A 15,179-nucleotide genomic window follows, 5' to 3' on the forward strand; every position below is an offset into this window, starting at 1 on the left:
CCCACCAGACCCCCCCCTCCAACTCCTTCCCGCCCCCCGCCCCCCCCCCCCCCAATTTTTCAGGTGTTCGGGTGTTTTCAGGAGGGTCAAAGTGAGCTAGTGACCTCATCACAAAAATTGGGGGGTTTCTTCAATCTTAAGGGTGATGACATCACCAGTGAGGTAAGACACCCCCCCCCCATTACCTACCTCATCCTGGTCTCCCCCAGCCCCCGCTGTCACCCTGCGGGGACAGAAAGAGGGGGTTAATCACCCCAAAATGCTTGGGGGGGACACACACAGCCCCCAGTCCCCCTGTGGGGACACAATGGGGGGGTCAATGTCACCCCAAAGGCATGTCACCCTGTCCCCCCCCCGCCCCGGGTCAGCCCAAACGTCCTCAGCAGCGGCCGTCAGCCGAACGAGATTCCTGAGTCGGACTCATCACACCCGGGGGGGGGACCCCCAAAACGGGGGCGCCCCAGAGGCACCCGGTAGGTGCTGACTCCCCCCCCACTGACCTGGTTTCTCGCAGCTCCATCACCCCCTGCAAGAAAAATATTGGGGGGGGTGGTCAGTACGCGGGTGTCCCCCCACTCAGACACACCCCCCCCCCCAAAAAAATTGTCCCCAAAGCCCCCTCAGACCGTCCACTCGGGACGAGGCGTCCTCCTGCCCCCCCCCACTGCCACCAGTGGGTTCAACCTTTGGCAGGTTCTGGCGGCGGGTGGGGGGGGTCAGACGCGCGGGGGTTTCCTCATGGGGGGCCGGTGGCTGCCGGCGACGGGAACTCACCGTCTGCGGAGAAAAAAAAAAAAGGGGGGGGGGGGGGTTCGTCAGTGTTGGGAGGAGTGACACGCGTGGGAACCCCCCCACGGGTGCTCTGGGGTCCGATCAGGGCTTTGGTAACTCAGAGCTGCCATCGGACTCGCGTCGTCCAGCTTAACGTGTCATCCCTTCGGACCCAGGGGGGCGCTTGGGGGGGTGCGGTGGGTATGGGGGGGGCTCTTACCTGCTTGGGGCGGGTCCCATGGCGAGTTTGGGGCGTTTGGGGTTAATTCATGGCGTTTTAGAGCTCAGCAGGAAGGACCCACTCCGTCATCCCCCACTGCAGCAGCTCCCCCAGGCTATAAAGTTAATATTAATGGTCGTTGTTAATCAAATAAAAGCGTGACACCCCCCGCGTGGGGCCACCCCCGCCGTGCCCGGGCAGTTCTCAGTGGGAAGGTGGCATCAGGGACACTCAGCCATATGCTTGTCTGTTGTCACTCGTCACCGAACAGCCAGAGACTCAGAATTTGCCCCGGGGGGGTCACAGATGGGGGGTGGAACCCTTCTTCCTCCCCACGGTGGGGGGACGAGGCTGGGGACACAGCCTTTGGGGTGACAATTGTGTCTCCCCCCAACCCCGAAGTGGCCCAGAGCCGGTGCTCACCTGGGACAGAGCTGCAGGGGAACGTGGGCGAGCGGCTCCGCACCTTTTAAAAGGAAATAAAATAGTTAAGTTGTGCCTCGTGCACAAATGGACGCCCCACGCGGGGTCGGTGCCGCTCAGAGCCTGATTTAAAGCTTCCCCACGGGGCATCGGCAAGAGAGAGTTCGGTGGGATCATCCCGGCAGCACCGCAGCGCCAGGCCGAGCCCGAATTCTACGTTTTCATCAAGATTTTTTTGTACCAAAAGCGTCTCCAGCCTCTACAGGGCGAACTAAATACTCACCTCTGGGAAACGAGCCATTTAGAGGGCTGAAAGCCTAAAAGACAAAGTGAAAAAGGCGTTAGAAACACAAAAGGAGAGGAGTCTCCCCTCGGCTCGGGGGAACGACCCGTTCGCTCTCCTCAGAGCCTTTAAGCCTTCACACCGCAGTCAGTTCAGGTCTGTGAATGGACTCATCACCGAACAGCCCCTCCCAACACCTCAGGGACGGGGGTGTGGGCAAAGCCTCAGTCACACGCAGCCGGGCAGCCGCAGCGCACAGAATCAAGGCAGGAGGAGACCATCGCCTCACAGAGGGCTGCACAAGGAGGCACAAAATGGCGGCTGAGCGACCTACATCTCCCTGCCAGCAGATCCCCACCACCTCAAGGAAGACACGGCTAACCCAGACAAGAAGGACAGGGCCACCGAGGCCATTCCACCCCTCGCCCCGCAGGCCCCAAAGCCTCCCACAAGAAGGAGCGGAGCGCCCGCACACACTCACCTTCCCGCTGCGACTCCACCAACAAAATGGCCGTCGCACGGCCGCCCGCACCCCTAAATAGGCCGCGGGGCATGCTGGGAAGGGGCGGGCCGCTGGGCGGGCGGCGCACGCGCACACCACGCGCCCGTCGAGGTTTGGCGGGAAAAGGCGCCACGAGGCTCCCGAGGGGTCCGTCTGAGGGGATTTTTCTACATTTTTGCGCTCTTTTTAGCGCGTCAAGTTTTTCATATGGAAAAACCCCTCGGCAGGTGGTTTCCGCACACGGTGGGTGACTCCCGGCACCGTCTGCTGTCCCCCCTTGCCCTGCCAGCTAGACCAGGAGCCTCCGCCGTCTTCTAAACACTCCGAAAGTGGAAAGTTACAGGTTTTACTTTATATTTTTTGATTTTTTTCAAATTGCTGAGCCGGAGCGCGGACGTTAAAGGAGACAGTTTGCAGAGCGGGAGGAGAGCCCCAGGTTAGCGGCAGAGCAGGACCCCTGGTGGGCGGGCTTATGCAAATCACCCAGTGAGGGGGCGGGGCGTATGTGAGTTAGAATCGGGGGCGTGGCCATCAGGGTACTGCGACGAGCGAGGGAAGGGGCGGGGCATTGAGGTGGAGGCGGGGTTTGCGGTGCATGGGCGGAGCAAATGCAAATTAGGAGGTGGGGCGTCAGCCGAAGGGCTGGGGAAGGGGCGAGGCGTGGTGAATGCAAATGGAGGGCGGGGATATGCTAATGAGTGCTGCAGTGCTCGAAGGGGTCGCTGGGAGCCCCCGGTGAGGGGGAATTCGGGATGCGGTGCGGTCGTGCCGGTGAGTGCCGGTCGGACCTTGAGGGATTAGGTGGGGAGCGGAGCGGGGAGTGCAGCGGCGTGGTTGATATCGAAACGAATGGAGTCACCGCGATGTCGGGGTGGGTGGTTGTCCGTGGCCTGCCGTGGGCAGGGGAAGGGCATGTATCGCTTCTCGGCCTTTTGGCTAAGATCAAGTGTAGTATCTGTTCTTATCAGTTTAATATCTGATACGTCCTCGATGAGAGGACTTTATATTAAACGGATTTTTGGGCTCGGGAGTTGGACCCGGAGCTTGCTCCCTCCGCTCCGCGCATCGTCCCGGTATTGCAGTGCCTCCGGGAACGGTGTACCCCCACCCTGGGGACCTTTCGCTGGTGAAAAACAGAGATGATGTTCTGCAGCTGCTGGGTAAGCGCAGTCCCTGGTTCCGTTCCGGGGTGTCTCGTTCCCTTTCTGCGGCCTCGCGCGTGGTGAAGCCGGTGCTCAGTGCCCGCCCCCGGTGAGCTGAGCCGGGACACCCTCATCCTCCTCCTCCTGAGCAGGGGGATTCCCTTCCTCCTCCTCCTGCTGAGCGGGGACCCCCTTTCTCCTCTTCTTTCTCCTCAGCAGGGGAACCCCCTTCCTCCTCCTCAGCAGGGACCCCCTTCTTCCTCCTCCTCCTGAGCAGGGGAACCCCCTTCCTCCTCCTCCTCTTCCTCCTCCTGAGCAGGGGAACCCCCTTCCTCCTCCTCCTCCTCTCCTGAGCAGGGGGACCCCCTTCCTCCTCCTCTTCAGCAGACACCCCCTTCCTCCTCCTGGATCCCGATACCCTGCCGCCTCCTCCTCAGGTGGAGAGGGGGCGTCCTCAGAGGGACAGACGCCACCCCGAGGGACCTGGCCAAGCCCCAAGTGGGTCCCTGTGAACGCCGTGAGGCTCAACCAGGCCCAGAGCAGGGGCCGGCACTGGGGATGGGGAGCTGAAAGGCCGGAGAGCAGCCCCGAGCAGAAGAGCTTTGGGTGCTAGGAGGCGACGAGTTGTCAGTGAGCCGGCAACACGCGCTGGTAGCCCAGAAAGCCCCCATCAACCTGGGCTGCATCCCCAGCAGCGTGGCCAGCAGGGCGAGGGGGGGGTTCTGCCCCTCTGCTCCGCTCGGGGGCCGTCAGAGGGACACGGAGCCGTGGGAGCGGGGCCGGAGGAGGCCCCGGAGATGCTGGGAGGGCTGGAGCCCCTCTGCTGTGGGGCCGGGCTGAGCTGGGGGGGTTCAGCCTGGAGAAGAGAAGGCTCCGGGGAGACCCTGGAGCCCCTTCCAGTCCCTCAAGGGGCTCCAGGAAAGCTGGGGAGGGACTCTGGAGCAGGGAGGGGAGCCGTGGGACAAGAGACAGGGGTTTTAAGGTAAAAAAGGGGAGATTTAGGTGAGGTATCAGGAAGAAATTGTTGGCTGTGAGGGGGGTGAGCCCCTGGCCCAGGTTGCCCAGAGAAGCTGTGGCTGCCCCAGCCCTGGGGGGGTTCAAGGCTGGGCTGGACGGGGCTCCGAGCAGCCTGGGATGGTGGGAGGTGTCCCTGGGGGTGACACTGGGTGGCCTTTAAGGTCCCTTCCAGCCTAAACGATTCCACGATTCCTCATCATCATCATCTTCACCAACTCCAGCCCAGGGTACAGGGAGCAGCCGGGAGTTCAGGCACAACCTCGTCTACTGGAAATCCTCATTTTTAATAATAAAATTAACGACGGGGGGGGGGAGCTGCAGGGGGGTGGCCGGGCTAACAACGTCCCTGCCTTCTCCGGGCCCCCAGGCTCCTTCCCCAGACCTTTCCCACGCCAGCTCCCCCCTTTTCTTCAGGGCCGTACAGGGCGTCCCCCAAAAATGGCTTCAGTCTCAGCACTCCACTCGGGATCGTGGCGCCGCAGCAGTGGGAAAGGGGCGTCTCTGCGCCGCTGGAGCAGGAGCCGGGTGGTCAACAGGCACCAGAGGAAGACGCTCACCCAGGCCGAGGCCTGGGGGGGTTTGGGGGGACAGGGGGTGAGCGGGAGGTCCCCTTGCCTGGGCAGGGACTCCCTTCCTCCTCATCTTCCTGCTCCTGAGTGGGGACTCCCTTCCCCTTCCTCCTCCTCCTGAGCAGGGACCTTCCTCCTCCTTCTCTTCCTCCTCCTCCTGCTCCTGAGCAGGGACCCCCTTCCCCCTCATCATCTTCCTCCTCCTGAGTGGCGACCCCTTCCCCTTCCTCCTCCTCCTCCTCAGCAGGGATGCCCTTCCTCCTCATCACCTTCCTCCTCCTGAGTGGGGACCCCCTTCCCCTTCCTCCTCCTCCTCCTGAGTGGGGACCCCCTTCTTCCTCCTCCTGGCGAAGCGGCAGCCCCAGGGACGCCATACGTGCGGCTGCAGCCGCGACCTGCGGGTGCTCCCAACACCCCCCCAGTGCTCCCCATCACTCCCCCCTCCTCCACCCGGACCCCAAGGCAGCATTTTGGGGGGGGGCTGTGTGTCTTCACCGTGCCCCCCCCCGGCTCACCTGGGCGCTGTAGAGGTTGCTGTAGAAGCGGCTGGGGCTGTAGGACACCCAAGGCTTCTGCTCGGCCTCCCGGCAGCTGTGGGGGCAAACGGGGGGCACAAAGTGTGGGGAGAAGTGGGGGGGCCCTTCCCAAGATCCCCCCCCGACACACCCCGGGGAAGGTCGTGGCTACCTGGCCAGGCTCTGGGTCTGCAGAAGGGAGGTGCAGAGGGCGTCCATCCCCACGCGGAGGACACACGCTGAGACCAGGAGGAAGAAGAGGACGATGAAGGCGATGACCAGGGCGATGCTGAGCCAAGTGCGGTCCCTGCGAGAGAGGGGGGGCAAAAAAAAAAAAGGAAAAAGGGGGGAAAAAACAGCATCAGCGGCACTTGGCGGGGCACCCCCAGTCCCACCATTGCCCCCCCCCGCCGCTCACCGCTGGGACTCGCCGGTGCAGCAGCTGTAGGCGCCGTGGAGGAGGGAGGAGAAGGAGTAAAGGGCCACCACGATGGAGACCCCCGAGACGAAGTAACAGAGCGAGACGTGGCTGAAGGACCGGGGCACCAGCGCCGTCCCGTTCCAGCTCACCACGCCGTAGAGGAGGCACTGGCCTCCGAATTCTCCCTGCCGACATTGGGGGGGGTGTGGGTTTTTTTTGGGTGACACCCCCACACACTCCCCCCCCCCCCAAGGCATCTGCAGGGAGCCACGCTCGGCCCCAGCAGGACAAACCGGCAAAGCCGGGAGGAGGAGGAGGAGGAGGAAGGAAGCCCAAACCGCCCCGGCTGACTCCTGCTGCACTCACATGATTTGCCGGGGGCTACTGGGACAGGCAAGGGGGGGCTCAGCCACCCCATTGCCATTCCCCCCCGCTCCCCCCCACGGCACCCGGTGACCACAAACCGGGGGGCTTTTTGGGGAGGGGGGCCAGGACAGACCTGGGCAAGAGCGGGATGGAGCCCACCCGGGACGGCAGGAGGGAGCCCCGGTGGCAAGGAGCGGGGTGGAACCACTTGCCCCCCAGCTTGCCCAGCCGGCGTGGCTACCTGTCCCCCCCCGCCGCGCCATGACCGTACCTGTGCCACGGTGAGGGCTGAAGCGCAGACGATGCCGCAGAGGAAGGCGGCTCCGTGGAGGGCCAGCTCCGCCAGCAGCAGGACGGACACCGCCATCTTCCGTCCCGTCCCCCGCGGCTCAGCCCGGCCTCCTCCGCCCCACCCCGCCACGGCACCACGGGGATGGGCTCCGCTGGGGCCCCGCGACGGCGACGCCGACACCAACGTGCTGCCGCTGCCGTGTCCCGGGGAGGCTGGTGGCTGCGGCTCACGTGTCCCACAGCAGCTCCTGTCCCCAGACCACTTGGAGCCGGCGGTGGCCGTTCCTCCATCCATCCGTCTGTCCATCCGTCCCGTCTCCAGACTGCTTGGGGCTGGCAGCAGCCATCCATCCCGCTGTCCGTCTATCCGTCCGTCCCTCCCTCCTCCTGTCCGTCCATCCATCCCTCCCTCCATCTTGTCCCCAGCCTGCCTGCAGCTGGTGGTGGCCGTCCGTCTGTCTGTCCATCCATCCCTCCCTCCCCCCCGACCCCGCAGCACGGAGGAGCACCCAGGGACAAGGACAATGTGCCCAGGGCTCCGTGTCCCACCACGGCGCCGCCGCCCCCCTCAATGGGGAGGGTTCCATGGGGACAACCCCAACCCACCCCCTCCATCCCCTCCCAGCTCCACTCGGCTCCTCCCGCCCCGGGATGGACACCGGCAGTGGGGATGCAGCCCCCGTCCCCCCACGGCAGCCACAAACCCTCCTACAAACGCCTTTTTATTGACCACTGGAGGCCACCATGGCCAGTGGCAGCCACGGACCCCCATGACGTGGGATGCACCGGTCCGGCGCCGCTGGGGGAAGACACAATCGGGGCTCAGGGACACGGAGCAGCCGGCTCAGAGGAGGAGATGGAGGGAATACTCGGCGCGTGGCCATCTCCGAGCCGGCCGGGCCGTTCGGCCGATCATGGGCAATTTTTGGGCGTATCGGGAGACGTGCCCCGGTCCGTGATGTTGCGGGAAACTGGTCTGGAACATCCGCCCTTGGCAACGCCGGCCGGCCTGACGACCCGCGATAATGAAGCTGAAACGCGGGGCGCCCCGCGGAGCAAAACGGCATTTCTGGAAGACCTCCCGAGCGCCGGGACGGTGGCCACCGGGCTGGCGGGGAGCGCCCCGGGGCCGTGGCAAGCTGGCCGGCCGGTGAAGCGCCGGGCGGGCGGCCGGGAGCTCGCAGCGCGGGCTCTCCTCCTCCCGCGGGCTCACCGTGGCGTTGGCCGTCAGCTGGGGCATCTTTCGCGTCACCCCCTCGCCGCCGAAAGCCGCTGCCGGTTCCTTCCGGGTCCCTTCGGGGGTGCTGGGTGGGGGGATGGCGGCCGGTGGCAACCCGGTGCCGAAACGGGTGGCCAAACTGTCGCCAAAGAAGTCGTAGAGCTCGCGGTACATGTCGCGGAGGGAGGGGGTGGGCGAGGCGGGGGGGGAGGACGCCGGGGGGCCCCCGCCCCCCCCCAGCTGCAGCAGGGGACGGCCCAGGCCGAGGCCGGGCTCGGGGGGGGGCTCCGGTCGGGGGCTGCGCCGCGGGGAACCCTCCGGCCGCTGGCTGGTGCCGGACACCGGCGTCTGCTGAGCCTTCATCTTCAGCAGCCGCTCCACAGCCACCTGGTTTGGGGGGAAAAATGCCGGTTGGAGCGACGCCGAACTCCCTTCTCTCGGGAAAGCGCGTTTTTTTGGAAGGACGGTGTCTGAACGGGGGCAAATAGCGACTTTAGAGCCAGGGGGAGCGGCGGGTTTCGAGGACCCGGGGGCGACGATGAGGAGGAGCGAGACCCCGCGCCATGGGGCAGCCGCAGCTGCTCGGGGCGAGCGCCGGGGTTTCGCCGCCCCCGAAATACTGAGTTTCTTCCCAGTTTCTAACCCAAATCTCCCCTTTTCCAGCTTAGAACCATCCCCCCTCGTCCTATGGCTCCGCTCCCCCAGCAAGGGCCCCACTTCCATGGAAATCCAATGGAAATTTCACATAAATGTCATATAAACGTCAATATAAATTTCAATGTAAATGTCAATAGAAGTGTCACATAAACTCAATGTAAATTTCAGTATAAATTTAGTATGAATTAAACGTAAGTTTCCACACAAATTAAATATAAATTTCAGTACAAATTCCAATATAAATTTCAATAGGATTTCAGCATAAATTCAATATAAGCTTCAATATAATTTCAATGTAAGTTTCATGTAATTTCAGTATAAATTCAGTATAAATTTAATATAAATTTCCTTATGAATTCCAGTATAAACTCCGATGTCACTTCAATGTAAATGTCATGTAATGGCAGTATGAGTTTCAGTATAATTCCGTATAAGTTCCAGCATAGATTCCAATATAAACGCCGGTATAAATTTCGTATAAATCCAACATAAATTTCAGGAGAGTTTTCCACATGAATTTCCATGGAGATTCCATATGAGCCGCCCCTCGTGGCCGCCGTCCCGAGAACCTCCTCGCCCCCGGGTCCTTCCCTCCCTCCCGCCCCTGCCGGCTCCCGGCTGCTCCAGCCGGGCCCGTAGAATCCCGACGCGTTTTGCCTCGCGCCGGCGTCGGCTTTTGGGGGTTATAAACGTCGACTATTTCCACTTGTTCTACGGAACCTTTCCCTTCCGCCCCCCGGTCGCCCTTCCCGGGCGGGGAGGGCTCGTCGGGGGAGGCAATAATCGACTCAACGGCCAGAACCGGCGGCGGGCTCCCCGCGCCCCTCACCAAGATGGCGCCGTAGACCTTGTGTCCGTCGGCCTTGACCTGGGCGTTGGAGACGGAGTAGTCGTCCAGCACGGCCTGCAGGTTGGCCCAGTAGGTGGGGAGGTGGGGGTACAGCACCCGCTCCACCGCCTGCGGGGACGCGGGGACGCGGGGGTCAGGGCGGGCGGGGGCCGGGGGGGGCGCGGGGGGCCCCTGCCCGCCCCTCACCTGCCAGCCCAGCGCGTGCAGCCCCGCCACGGCGCCGTAGTGGGAGCAGAGCGGCCGCACGGGGTCGGCCAGCACCTTCTGCAGGGAGAGCAGGATCTGGGGGTACAGGCCGCTCGCCAGGTCGCCGTGGGTCCTGCGGGCACAGCGCCGCGCTGCAGCGGACCCCCAGAAACCCACCCCCCCCCCCGAAAAACCGACCCCCACGAGAAACCTCCCCCCGCCGTGGGCTGCAGCGACCTCCCAAAACTCCCCCCCCCCGAAAAACCGACCCCCCCGAAAAACCTCCCCCTGCCGTGGGCTGCAGCGACCTCCCAAAAACCCACCCCCCCCCCGAAAAACCGACCCCCCCGAAAAACCTCCCCCTGCCGTGGGCTGCAGCGACCTCCCAAAAACCCACCCCCCCCCCGAAAAACCGACCCCCCCGAAAAACCTCCCCCCGCTGTGGGCTGCAGCGACCCCCCAGAAACCCACCCCCCCGAAAAACCTCCCCCCACCGTGGGCTGCAGCGACCTCCCAAAAACCCACCCCCCCCCCGAAAAACCGACCCCCCCAAAAAACCTCCCCCCGCTGTGGGCTGCAGCGACCCCCCAGAAACCCACCCCCCCGAAAAACCTCCCCCCACCGTGGGCTGCAGCGACCTCCCAAAAACCCACCCCCCCGAAAAACCTCCCCCTGCCGTGGGCTGCAGCGACCTCCCAAAAACCCACCCCCCCGAAAAACCTCCCCCCGCCGTGGGCTGCAGCGACCCCCCAAAAACCCACCCCCCCGAAAAACCTCCCCCCGCCGTGGGCTGCAGCGACCCCCCAAAAACCCACCCCCCCGAAAAACCTCCCCCCGCCGTGGGCTGCAGCCTCCCCAGCCAAAACCTCCCCCCCAAAAAAAACCTCCCCCCGCCATGGGCTACAGTCCTCTCAAAAACCTCCCCCCCAAAAAAAACCACCCCCCGCCATGGGCTGCAGCTGCCCCGCCAAAAAACATCCCCCCGCCGTGGGCTACAGTGCCCCCAAAAACTTCCCCCCACAAAAAACCTCCGCCCGCCGTGGCCTGCAGCCCCCCGACCCTCCCGCCGTGGGCTGCCTGTACAACCCCCGGCCCCCGCACCCCCCCCTCAAACGCGGGGCGTGGGGTCGGGGGTCGTGGTGGGTCGCAGCCGGGGCGGGCTGGGAACGAGCCGCCCAGTGCAGCCCCAGGGCCGCGTCGGTTGGCTCTCGTCCCTACGACCTACGGGGCGCGGGGGCCACGGTCCTGGGCCTCCCCGCGGGCACCGGGACCCTCCCGCGCCCCACGTTAGCGCCGGGAGCGCCTGGGACGCGGGGACACGATCCCGGCGGGTTCTTACGGGCATCGGCAGCAGTGCCGCCTCTTTAGCCTTACAGCCAGTTCTTTTTTAACGTACGTATGATCTATACGTTAAAAAGCAGAGTTAATTATTTCATTGTCTCACCCCGTTAAACGTATTTATACGTCAACGTATTTCAGTCTCATCTGTTTATGTTTTTACATGAGGTGCCTTCCAACCCGAGCCGCTCTGTGACTCTGTGGTTTTGTGTTTTACATTTCATGTTTGATATTTTCCTACTATGTTGTATATTTTATGTTGTAGATTTTTGCATTTTATGGGTTTTGTTTCATATTTTTATCTTTTATGTTAGATATTTTTACATTTTATGGTTTACATTGTGTATTTTTATCTTTTACGTTGTATGTTTTACGTTGCATATTTCTATCTTCTACGCTGTATGTTTTACGTTGTATATTTCTATCTTTTACGTTGCATATTTTTATCTTTTACGCTGTATGTTTTACGTTGCATATTTCTATCTTCTACGCTGTATGTTTTACGTTGTATATTTCTATCTTTTACGTTGCATATTTTTATCTTCTACGCTGTATGTTTTACGTTGCATATTTCTATCTTCTACGCTGTATGTTTTACGTTGCATATTTCTATCTTTTACGCTGCATATTTTTATCTTTTACGCTGTATGTTTTATGTTGCATATTTCTATCTTTTACGTTGCATATTTCTATCTTCTACGCTGTATGTTTTACGTTGCATATTTCTATCTTCTACGCTGTATGTTTTACGTTGCATATTTCTATCTTTTACGTTTGATATTCTAGGTTTCACACGTTTGTACTTCACACCTCTATCTCCTCGCTCTCCCCGCTCTCCCCTTTCCCGGGCCGTGGGGCTGCCATCGGCCGACGGCGGCATTCACCGCCCGGGCCCCCGACGCCCCGTGCCGCGGGCTCCTCCCTACCAGAAGACGCGGCTGAGCAGCATGGCGGCGTAGTCCCGCAGCGTCCAGTGGTCGTTGAGGGGGTTGATGGAGGCGGCCAAGGGCTCCAGGGCGCAGTACATGACGCTGCCGACGAGGCTGCGCACGTAGGAGCCCAGGCAGAGGAAGGGGTTCTGGATCAGGCTCCGCGCGATGTGCAGCAGCCGGTTCAGCTGCTCCAGGTCGTGGCTCACGGATTTCACCTGCCGGGAGAACGACGGGGGGTTCGGGGTGGAACGCCGACCCCCCCCCCGTCCCCCCCCGCTGCCCCGCGCTCACCCCGCTGACCACGTAGACGAAGTAGGGCAGGAGGGCGGCGATCTTGGAGTTGGTCTGCAGGTCCTGCAGGGCCACCTGCGGGCGAGGCCGGCGGCCACACGGCGAGGGGTGGGGGTCAGCCCCCTTCAGGATGGAAAAGGGGGAGGGGGGTTCGTTCGTTAATTAGGGGTCGCACCTTCATTAACTGGGGGTCGTCGCCCAGCACCGCCCGGGTGACGTGCTGGTAGTACTTGAGCAGGTCGTCTGTCAGCGTGGAGACGGCGCTGGGGACTGCGGCGGGAGGGGGGGACACACACGTCACCCCCGAGGTTCAGCTCCACCATGGGGTGAAGCCGCCCCCCTCCATAGCCCCCCGCCACTCCTCACCGGCCCCCTGCGGCTCCAGGTTGCCTTTTCCATCCAGGTAGGAGACGTGCACTGGAAGAGAAGGCAGTGGTGGCCGTGAGCGCCCGTGGCAGGGACGGGGGGACACGGGGACGGGTGGGACACGGGGACGGGGGGGAGCCCCCCACCTCGCACGGCCGTCTCGGCGCAGCCCTTGGGGATGTTGGTGGCCAGGGCCAGCTCCACCAGGTTGACCTCTCGGTCCTCCTGGAAGTAGAGCTCGCCTTCCTTGATGGCCCGGAAGGGCAGCGCGTCCTGGGAGCCGTAGCCACACACCGCCTGGAGGGGGGGGACGACACTGCGGTGACACCCCCCGTCCCGAGCCCCAAAGGGACGCCCCAGCCCGTGGGGACACGGAGCACTGATGCATGTCTCCGAGTCCCATCGGTGTCCCCAAGTCCCACCGGCGTCCTGACCCAAGCAGTGTCCCCATCCCACTGGTGTCCCCAATGCCACCGGTGTCCCCAATGCCACCGGTGCCTCCCCACCAGTGTCCCTGACCCCCATCGCTGTCCCTGACCCCACCAGTGTCCCCAGTTCCACCGGTGTCCCGGCCCCACCAGTGTCCCCACTGTCATTCCCAGACCCACCGGTGTCCCGGCCCCACCAGTGTCCCCACTGTCATTCCCAGACCCACCGGTGTCCCCGGCCCCACCGGTGTCCCCACACCCACCGCTGCCTCCCCACGGGCATCCCGACCCAACCAGTGTCCCCATCCCACCAGTGTCCCCACCGTCATTCCCGGCCCCACGGGGGTCCCGGCCCCACCGGCGCCATGCCGCCCCCCCGCCAGCCCATCCCCGGCCGCCGCACCTCGACGTTACTCCACCGCAACGCCCGGTTAAAGTCCTCCACCGTGAGTTTGCGCCGCCGGGTGTGTTTCATGAACTGGGAGCTGTTCTGGGGGGGGGGGACGGGACGGGGACACCGTCACCGGGACGGCGACCGGGAGCAAGGCCGGGCCCCCGGGCCGCCCCCGCCGGCCGTACCTGCGTGGCCTCCCGCAGCCGGTAGCAGACGTCCTCGGCCAGCAGAGCCGCCACCTCGTCGCTGAGCTCCAGCCCGGCGCTCTCCGCCATCAGCCGCACCGACTCCCGCGGCAGCTCCACGAACCGCCGCTCCTCCCGCTCCGCCATGGCCGCGCGCCCCCCGCCGCGCCCCGCCCACCGGGGGGCGGGGTCATGCAAATCAGCCGCGGGGGGCGTGGTTACCAGGACCCGGCGAATAGGGGCTGGGGGCGGGGTTTGCCGAGAGCGGAGGGGCGGGGTTATGCTAATTTAGAACTGGCGTGGAGGGGACGATGGGGATTGTGGGAGCGCCCGCTGAGGAGGAATTCGGGGTGTAGCGCAGGTCCGTGGCGTCGGAATTCGGTGGGAACGTGAAGGAAGAGGTGGGGAAAGAAGCGGGGAGCGGATCGGGGCGGTCGGCGCCGGCCGGAGGAGGAGCTCCACGAACCGCCGCGCCGCTAAATCTCCGCGCCTTCACGGGGCCCCGCCCGCCGGGGGGCGGGGACATGCAAATGAGACGAGGGTGGGGCGTGGTTAACTATTGCGCCAATGGGAGTTGGGGCGGGGTTTGTGAATGGGGCGGGGTTTATAGAGGGTGGTGTATATAGAAGGGTGGGGTTATGCTAATTAGGCGCTGGAGCGGCGAAGGTGATGATGGGAGCTCCCGATGCGGAGGAATTCGGGGTGTATCCGGGGGATTGATGCCAAAAAACCGGTCAGAGTGCGGAGAGCGGTGGGGAGCGAGGGGAGACTGCAACGGACGTGGTCGGCCGTGGGAGCGACGGAGTAACCGCGATGTAGAGATGAGTGGTTGTCCGTGGGGTGCGGTGGGTGCGGAACGGAAGGTATCGCTTCTCGGCCTTTTGGCTAAGATCAGTGTAGTATCTGTTCTTATCAGTTTAATATCTGATACGTCCTCGATGAGAGGACTTTATATTAAACGGATTTTTGGGCTCGGGAGTTGGACCCGGAGCTTGCTCCCTCCGCTCCGCGCATCGTCCCGGTATTGCAGTGTCTCCGGGAACGGTGCACCCCCACCCTGGGGATCTTTTGCTGGTTAAAGACAGAACCGTGCGGATATTCGCGGCGCTCTGTGAATCTCTTGGGGCCGTGAGAGCGCGCTGTTTCGCGAGTTGCAAAGATCCGTGGGGTACCAAGATGCGAGCAGAAGGGTGGCATTTGCGGGGCTGGAGGGAGCCGGTGTGGTGCTGGGATATAGAGACTTATGGGGCTGTAAAGGCCCGTGGGGCACCAAGATGTAGGGGACTGGTGGCACTTGCGGGGCTGGGATGGGGGGTGAACCGCTGTGGGGCAGGTGGCCACGATCAGGGTGTGGGGCGGGCACCCTGTAACCCCGCATCGCGACATGGAGCGCCTCCGCCCCCTTGTGCCGTAACGGGGAGTGCCAACCCCCCCTGCGTCGCGACACGGGGCACCAAGGGCTGACACACACACCCCCGACTCCGACCTCGGCACCCGCCGGGGCTGGGGCTCGCTGGATCCGGGACTTTCGGGGGAAAAAAGGAAGAAAAAAACAATTAAAAAATATTGTTTTAAAAAAAGCGTTTTCTGAGGGAAGAGCTGGGGGGGGGGGTGTCCCCCGCATCCCTTTGGCGCCGCCTCAGCTCTGCCCGCGCCCCCCGCCCGCTCCCACCTTCTATTTTTGTTATGAAAATAGATACTTGTAGCTTCCCCCGCCCCGGTTCCCCCCCCCGCCGTTCCCCCCGCCCCCGCTCAGGCCCCGCAAACAAAATGGCGCCCGCCGCCATAGCGCGGCCGGGCGGGAAACCCGAGC

The 15,179-nt window shown here is 63.3% G+C and overlaps 2 protein-coding genes, 1 long non-coding RNA gene and 3 other non-coding genes across 6 annotated transcripts; 2 read left to right on the top strand and 4 right to left on the bottom strand.

The window, feature by feature from the left end:
- Positions 1-34: 34 nt before the first annotated feature.
- On the bottom strand, positions 35-2,232 carry LOC134508111 (uncharacterized). Its single transcript, XR_010068975.1, has 6 exons — positions 2,179-2,232; positions 1,698-1,731; positions 1,415-1,457; positions 992-1,106; positions 685-777; positions 35-526 (listed from the first exon to the last, which is right to left on the bottom strand). It is a non-coding gene; the product is annotated as an uncharacterized LOC134508111 (long non-coding RNA).
- Positions 616-745, bottom strand: LOC134508114 (small nucleolar RNA SNORD22). Its single transcript, XR_010068978.1, has one exon. It is a non-coding gene; the product is annotated as a small nucleolar RNA SNORD22 (small nucleolar RNA).
- Positions 2,233-3,115: 883 nt separating the features above from the next.
- Positions 3,116-3,306, top strand: LOC134508119 (U2 spliceosomal RNA). Its single transcript, XR_010068983.1, has one exon. It is a non-coding gene; the product is annotated as a U2 spliceosomal RNA (small nuclear RNA).
- Positions 3,307-4,060: 754 nt separating this feature from the next.
- Positions 4,061-6,998, bottom strand: TMEM179B (transmembrane protein 179B). The gene is made up of 5 exons (XM_063319197.1): positions 6,501-6,998; positions 5,861-6,048; positions 5,615-5,749; positions 5,443-5,518; positions 4,061-4,927 (listed from the first exon to the last, which is right to left on the bottom strand). Exons 1-5 carry the CDS (start codon positions 6,933-6,935, stop codon positions 4,769-4,771), a joined length of 993 nt encoding a protein of 330 aa, XP_063175267.1. The 5' UTR covers positions 6,936-6,998; the 3' UTR covers positions 4,061-4,768.
- A 221-nt stretch (positions 6,999-7,219) lies between these two features.
- On the bottom strand, positions 7,220-13,566 carry TAF6L (TATA-box binding protein associated factor 6 like). The gene is made up of 10 exons (XM_063319218.1): positions 13,367-13,566; positions 13,191-13,277; positions 12,506-12,656; positions 12,360-12,410; positions 12,169-12,263; positions 11,994-12,068; positions 11,697-11,917; positions 9,433-9,565; positions 9,226-9,354; positions 7,220-8,126 (listed from the first exon to the last, which is right to left on the bottom strand). Exons 1-10 carry the CDS (start codon positions 13,511-13,513, stop codon positions 7,365-7,367), a joined length of 1,851 nt encoding a protein of 616 aa, XP_063175288.1. The 5' UTR covers positions 13,514-13,566; the 3' UTR covers positions 7,220-7,364.
- Positions 13,567-14,231: 665 nt separating this feature from the next.
- LOC134508113 (U2 spliceosomal RNA) lies at positions 14,232-14,421 on the top strand. The gene has a single exon (XR_010068977.1). It is a non-coding gene; the product is annotated as a U2 spliceosomal RNA (small nuclear RNA).
- The last annotated feature ends 758 nt before the right edge of the window (positions 14,422-15,179 follow it).

This window comes from Chroicocephalus ridibundus, chromosome 31 (assembly GCF_963924245.1).
Source record: "Chroicocephalus ridibundus chromosome 31, bChrRid1.1, whole genome shotgun sequence".
NCBI lineage: Eukaryota > Metazoa > Chordata > Aves > Charadriiformes > Laridae > Chroicocephalus > Chroicocephalus ridibundus.

Coding starts and splice junctions, on each gene's coding strand:
- TMEM179B (XM_063319197.1), bottom strand. CDS start 6,935: ATGGAGGGAGGGATGGATGGACGGACAGGAGGAGGGAGGGACGGACGG. Junction 6,049..6,500: donor CAGCCCTCACCGTGGCACAG/GTACGGTCATGG, acceptor CAATGTCGGCAG/GGAGAATTCGGAGGCCAGTG. Junction 5,519..5,614: donor CAGACCCAGAGCCTGGCCAG/GTAGCCACGACC, acceptor TTGCCCCCACAG/CTGCCGGGAGGCCGAGCAGA.
- TAF6L (XM_063319218.1), bottom strand. CDS start 13,513: ATGGCGGAGCGGGAGGAGCGGCGGTTCGTGGAGCTGCCGCGGGAGTCG. Junction 13,278..13,366: donor GGCTGCGGGAGGCCACGCAG/GTACGGCCGGCG, acceptor CCCCCCCCCCAG/AACAGCTCCCAGTTCATGAA. Junction 11,918..11,993: donor TCGTCTACGTGGTCAGCGGG/GTGAGCGCGGGG, acceptor TTCTCCCGGCAG/GTGAAATCCGTGAGCCACGA.